Source organism: Glycine max, chromosome 15 (assembly GCF_000004515.6).
Source record: "Glycine max cultivar Williams 82 chromosome 15, Glycine_max_v4.0, whole genome shotgun sequence".
Classification (NCBI taxonomy): domain Eukaryota; kingdom Viridiplantae; phylum Streptophyta; class Magnoliopsida; order Fabales; family Fabaceae; genus Glycine; species Glycine max.
The window spans coordinates 12,668,184-12,675,189 of record NC_038251.2 but is presented as its reverse complement, the minus strand read 5'-3'; the positions used below and the strand labels follow the sequence as shown (position 1 = coordinate 12,675,189).

At 30.5% G+C, this 7,006-nt stretch overlaps 1 protein-coding gene and 1 pseudogene across 1 annotated transcript; both read left to right on the top strand.

Annotated features, from left to right (window-relative positions):
* Positions 1–2,230: 2,230 nt before the first annotated feature.
* On the top strand, positions 2,231–3,418 carry SRC2 (SOYBEAN GENE REGULATED BY COLD 2). The gene has a single exon (NM_001249730.2). The coding sequence runs from the start codon at positions 2,364–2,366 to the stop codon at positions 3,222–3,224; it is 861 nt and encodes a 286-aa protein (NP_001236659.2). The 5' UTR covers positions 2,231–2,363; the 3' UTR covers positions 3,225–3,418.
* Positions 3,419–6,353: 2,935 nt separating this feature from the next.
* LOC112999631 (receptor-like protein EIX2) lies at positions 6,354–7,006 on the top strand (annotated as a pseudogene).

Below are 7,006 nucleotides of genomic sequence, written 5' to 3'. Positions count from 1 at the left end.
TTTTATGTTATATGTATGGATAAAATTAAAACTTATTTTGTACTTAAGCTATTATTATACTATTATCTTGTGCCCATAAATTATTATAAAATTTATATTTTAATTCCCAAAAGGTCATTACTGTTAAAAATTTTAACGACAGATACCTTTTGAAAACTAAAATATAAATTTTGAGGACAAAAAAAATTTACTTATTAACTATAGAGATTAAAATAAATAAATTTAGAAATTATAAGAACTAAATAGATAATTAAACTAAAAAATAATAATGCAAAGTAAAACCACCAATTGCAACATTAAAGGCCATAATTGTTATTTTTCTTAAGTTCAACATATTAATTTTTTTTCACGTTTTCCACAGCTTCTTCTTTTTTTGGTGAATTTTTCCAGCATATTAATTAAAAGTTTTTATTTTATTTTACAAATAATTACATTTTTATATAGTCGTTTAAAATTCACATGACTTATTTATGTAAAAATAATAATTTAAAATCTTAATTCAATATATACCCTCTTTTTATATATTTATTTAATAAATATTTATATATAATAAGTATAATACATAGTAATATATTAATTTATATAACTTATACATATATGTAGATAGATATTAATTTTTTATTCAGCATATTATCTTTATTTATATATAAAATAATTTTGACTCATAAATTTAAATTATATTTTGAATGAAAATATTAAAAGTAAATGATTATTAAATGAATATTTTTAAAGAAAAATATTTGAATAATAGTACTAATAATAGTACTAAGAAAAATATTTTTTATAATCTTAAGAAAAGTTGTTACAAAATATAATGAGTTTTTATACTTTAGTTAACATTATATTTTTTTTATGAATTTTGTAATTTGTTTAAAAAATCAAAAGTTAATTATTAGAAATTATATGAATTTTAACATATCAATAGTTTTGTCATTTAAACATAATTTATATTATATCTTATGAGAGAAACATTATTACACTCTAATCTGACATCCTCTTTTCAATATTTTTCTTATAGTTGACTAAATTTTATTAAAAAATGATTAATCTTAATGAGTCTTACCTATCATTTAATGATTCTCTTCCAATTTAGATATAAATATACTAAAATTAATAATTTTAAAAAAATTCAATCAATCACAAAAAAAAGTATTAAAAAGAGTGTCAACAAAATATCGCTAACATTTCTTATTTTATTATTATTAAATGATTTTTTATGTTATATGTATGGATAAAATTAAAACTTATTTTGTACTTAAACTATTATTATACTATTATCTTGCATCCATAAATTGTTATATCCTTATCATAAAAAAACAAATCTTTAAAAATATTCTTATTGAATGTCTTTGAAAAACATTCTAGTTCAAAATAATAATATTAGTTTATACTATCTCAAAAAAGTTAGGGTATGTAATCAATCATTATAAAAAATAAATTTTATTATTCATTTAATCTTTATAATTTTTAAATTTATTTCTTTTAGTTTTTATAATTAATAATTAAACTTTTTAATCTTAAAATTTATATTTTAATTTCCAAAAAGTTGTTACAGTTAAAATTTTTTAACGACAAAGACTTTTAGAAATTAAAATATAAATTTTGAGGACTAAAAAAATTCACTTATTAATTATAAAGACTAAAACAAATAAATTTAAAAATTATAGAGACTAAATAGATAATTAAATTAAAAAATAATAATGCAAAGTAAAACCACCAATTGCAACATAAAAGGCTTGTTATTTTTCTTAAGTTCAACATATTAATTTTTTTCACGTTTTCCAGCTTTTTTGGTGAATTTTTCCAGCCTATTTTAAATACATTAAACGACATTAGGATGCACCAAATCATTACCAAAATACTATCTCTTATGATTGTTGCCTTTTCTATTTCTCAATCTCTTGTATTTAGTCAAATATTTTTTTTTACACAGAATCTTTAGTCAAATATTTTTTTTTACAGAAATTTAGTAAAATATATTAAACATCAAGCAAGATGAATGAACTAGATAAAAAAAGTACAAAACCGCCTTTCATAAATGGGATAAGGCATGAAAGGAAAAATATAACATTTTTTTTTTACGGGAACTATTAACTAAAATTAAAAATAGCAATACGCGTGAATAATGATAATAATTTAAAGTAGCTACCTACCCAGAAGGTTCCTAAATATCAAGTTCTCCCTGTAATTCCTCGAACTTATATATATATATATATATATATATATAGTCATTCATTCAGTTCCAAAGGATACATAACCATCAAGTTTCAGTTCCAAACAAAACCCATCAAAGTCTTTCTCCCTCAGTGATCATATATTCATTCAGTTCTATACAAAATCCTCAAAAACTCTTCCTCTCTGCCATGACCATGGAATACAGAACCTTAGAACTCAACATCATATCCGCAAAGGACATCAAGAATGTTAATCTCTTCTCCAAGATGGACGTATACGCCGCCGTTTCGCTCTCCGGTGACCCTCTCCACCCTCAGGGCGCCACCACCCACGTCCACAAAGACGCCGGCAGCAACCCCACGTGGAACTACCCCGTGAAATTCTCTGTCAACGAATCGCTGGCGAAGGAAAATCGTTTATCTCTTGAGATCAAGCTCATCTCCGACCGCACCCTCGGCGACACCGTCATCGGCACCGTCCATGTTCCTCTCAGGGAACTCCTGGATAACCCCGGCGATGACAGCTCCTTCCGCCAAGTCAGTTATCAGGTGATGAAGCAATCAAGAAAATCCAAGGGATCCTTGAATTTCTCCTACAAATTCGGCGAACATGTTCCCGCCCCGGCCGCCAAGACACCCAAAGCGGCCAAGGCGGGACAAGAGCCGGTGATGGCTTATCCTCCTGCTGGGGCGGGATCCAGTTCGATGCCCTATGGTACGCCACACCCTCCCCCGCCGCAGCAATATGCGGCGACGGGATATGGGTATCCACCTCAGCAGGTGCATGGTGGATACCCACCTCAAGCAGCATATGGGTACCCACCTCAGACCGGTTATGGATACCCACAACAGTCGGGTTATGGATATCCACAACAATCCGGATATGGGTACCCACCTCAGGCTCAGAAACCAAAGAAGAACAAATTTGGAATGGGATTGGGAGCAGGATTGCTTGGTGGTGCCTTGGGTGGAATGTTGATCGGAGACATGGTATCTGATGCTGCTGAATATGATGCGGGCTTTGATGATGCTGGTGGATTTGATTTTTAATTTTCAGTTTTTCAATCAACCCTGTATTTTTTTTTTTCTTTTATATTTCTGGATTTCACTTTTTGCCTTTTTCGGTTGCGTAATGATGTTCTATGAGATTGCTTATTAGTATTTGTTTCAGATACCTCTCATTACCTGACTCTGTATTTAACTGCTATGATATAAAGTATAACATACAGCCTGTGATTTCCTCACTATTCGATTCTATTCTATTGATTGATAAACGAGAGAAAAAAAGAAAAGGTTTCATGCTATTGGGGATATGATGATGATAAAGCTGGATCAATTTTTTCTGTTGTGCGACTGATATTTTGGTTAATTGGTAGGTATAATAAAAAATGATGGTTCGGTTGAATTGATTATAGAAAGAAATGACATTGCAATTTGCAGAGTTGTTTTTCTAATCTTATCGCTTCCAGAATCGTACCAATTTTTTGGGTTGGCCTTGCCAGCGAATTTCGGGGTGGCTATTCCTCTTTTCAATTGTAAATTTGATTCTCATAAATTTATTTAGAGGAAATCCTCTCCTAAGTAGGAGAAAGTTTGTAGCCTCAAAGTTTGTAACTAGGCAGATGAAATTTGAATGAAAATTTAAGTTTTCTCAAAAAAATAAAAATAAAATTAGAATTAGACAAATTTAAAAAGGATTGAAAAGAATACTCATGTCACACTCAAGATGAAAATTAATTTAGTTTATTTAAAAAAGAATACTCATGTCACACTAAAGAAATAAATAAGTGATAAGTCATAGGTTTGATCGCCACAAGTTACCTTAATAAGATCAAATTTAATTCTTTGTCCAAAATCCAAAGAAAGCTCTCACAAAGGAAGAAATTCAAATTTTCATTCAAACTCAATCTATCTCAAAACTACAAAATTTTTCTTATTTATAGGTTAGGATTTCCACTAAATATGTCACTAAGAATTAATTCCCAATAAAAATTAAATTCTATTTATATTTATTTTCTATTAGGAATAAAAACCCCACTAACTAATATAATGGCTTAGGAAGCCTAAAAAACATTAAACCTGACCCAAAACATATCATGAGTCATCTTAAATTATTACATGATAAATAAATATAAAAATTCATAGGATAATTAGAAAATGGACCTTAATTAGTTTTTTTGCCCAAAAGTTATGTAATTCACCCAAATAAACTTCAGCCCACATTTGCATCTTGAATATAAGCTTTTTAGTTAATTGTACTCTTCAAATTATTATCTTTAAGTTTGTTAAATTTATCTTCAAGTTCTAGAAATAACACAATTTTTGGTTTGTGAACTTACATCACTAAGCTTTGAAATGTCTTCTTGATTCTTTTCAGTCTTGCTTTAGATATTATCTTTCATCCATTGTAAAGATACTTGAAGTAATTGAACTTATGCAGGATCATACGAGCTTTAGTGACCAACTGACAGATTTGTTCACTAAATCTCTCAAGCAGTCTCGCTTTGATTATATTTGTAAAAAGTTAGGTGCATATGACATATATGCTCGAGCTTGATGGAAAATGTTAAATATAGGATTTGATGTGATTGAATGTAATAGGAAAATTGGGTATATCTGAACATATCTCATTTTTCTTTGTTTCCTTAATTATCTTATACCTATGATTATAAATAAATGATAACAACACACATCTTCTCTACACTTCTATACTTACAAAACCAGTCACCATAAGTACAAGATCAACTTTCTTTTTTCAACCAAGGTTTTTAAGGTCGCAAGCAGTGTTATTCCTGCAAAGTTATATGATTTCGTAAGTATTTCTACGGTGATGGGTGAAGGTTATGACACAGATGACTTAGTGGGTAAGGTCAAAATATGTTGTAGTGCATTCACAATTTCAGACTTGAGAGAAAACTGGATAAGGATGGGAAGAAGACTAAAATGAATGTCATTTGTGTTGAAGCTGATGGGTATTCATATTTTGCTGTTTTATCCGTTTCATATTTAATTTTGAAATTTAAGTAATTAAAATTTAGCATTATATAATTTAATGGTTTGGAAAATTGATTATGCACTCACAATCTTTGGCCGTAATCACTTTATTATAGTTATAGGGTAGAAATCACTCTTTTTGGAAAGTATGTTGATGAGCTGAATACATTTCTTGCTACTGGAGTCGTGGACAATGTAGTTGTTATTCTTCACTTGGACAAAGTGAAGACTTACAACGGTATAGTTTATATGTATATAGTAGACTTATAGTGTAGATTTATAGCTCTGACTTATATCTCTGAATGTGTTGATTAACATGTTTCATATTAAATGGAACTGAATCAAACTGGCTAAACTTATATCTCTGATGTGTTGATTAACATGTTTCATATTAAATGAAACTGATTTAAACTGGCTAAACTTGGATCTCTGATGTGTTGATTAACATGTTTAATTTGCTATGCACATAGATATAGTTTACATGGTTTGGAAAATTGATTATGCTCCAAACTAATATTCAATCCTGACTGTGTGGAAACCTCAGAACTGAGAAAAAGGTACCTTATTGATCCATAAACTAATATGATTTTAATGCTAATATGACTCACATCACTAAAGCATTTCCAAATTTCTATAAATAGGACAGTGGAAAGTATGGAGTAACCGACCCAAGGACTCACATCACTAAAGCATTGAATGCTGTAACAATTTCCTGTATTGAATCTGCCACTACATTTTAAGTTATGCCAATATGGATGAGGACTTGGAAATTCCTTTTCTGGACCCATCTCCTCTTTGTTGTGCTCTCAATTGGGTAGGGAAGAAAATACAATGGATTACTTGGATGTATCACATAATCTTTTGACCGGAGTAATTCCTGATTGTTGGCAGAATTGAAGTGGATTAACTTTCCTTAACATTAACAGCAATAAGATATGTGGTGAAATTCCTCCATCAATGGGTTCGTGAAATGAACTTGTTAATATGAATTTGCAGAAGAACAACTTGTCTGGGATGTTTCACTGGACATTTCAAACTTTAAATCATTGGTGCTAATCAACCTTGGAGAAAATCATTTTGCTGGTGTTGTACCAACAAAGATGCCAGAGAGCATGCAAGGGATGATTTTAAGGTGCAATCAATTTACTGGCAATATTCCACCACAAAACAAACTTTCTGGATTTATTCCTCCTTGTCTGTTCAACATCACTTCCATGGATGGTGCAAGAAGAATGAGCCATTATCAGTTCAGTGTTGATTTGTTTTTAAAAGGTTCGGAGATGGAGCATCGGGGTACTTGGCTATTTGGAAGTCTTGATCTTTCAACAAACAACCTGTCTGGAGAAATTTCAACAGAAATTTTTGGCTTCACTCAATTTGTATCTTTGAACTTGTGTAGAAATCGTATCATGGGAATTATATCCAGCAACATTGGTGGCATGAAAAATTTGGAGATCCTTGATCTCTCCTACAATAATCTTTCAGGTGAAGTTCCTGAAGCCCATTAAGGACTCTGCTTCAGACTTTTTATTCATGGAGCTATGCAGGGAATCCCAAACTTTGTGGACCTCCCTTAATAAAGAATAGCTCTGATGAGGAAGCAAATCATGACAAGGCAAAGCAAGGTGGAGCAAACGACTCTTAAAATGAGTCTCTCTATCTTGGGATGGGAGTTGAATACGTTGTTGGTTTTTGCAGAGTTTGGTATTCTTTGCTCGTCAGTAGAGCATGGAGACACAAATATTTTCAGACCCTGGATCATACTCTAGACTGGCTTTATGTATTTGCAGCTCTCAAGTTAAATAAGTTTCGTGAATTAAGAGCAAGTTCTAGATGAA

What these genes read in the sequence shown, in the direction of transcription:
- SRC2 (NM_001249730.2), top strand. Translation starts at nt 2,364, where the DNA reads ATGACCATGGAATACAGAACCTTAGAACTCAACATCATATCCGCAAAG.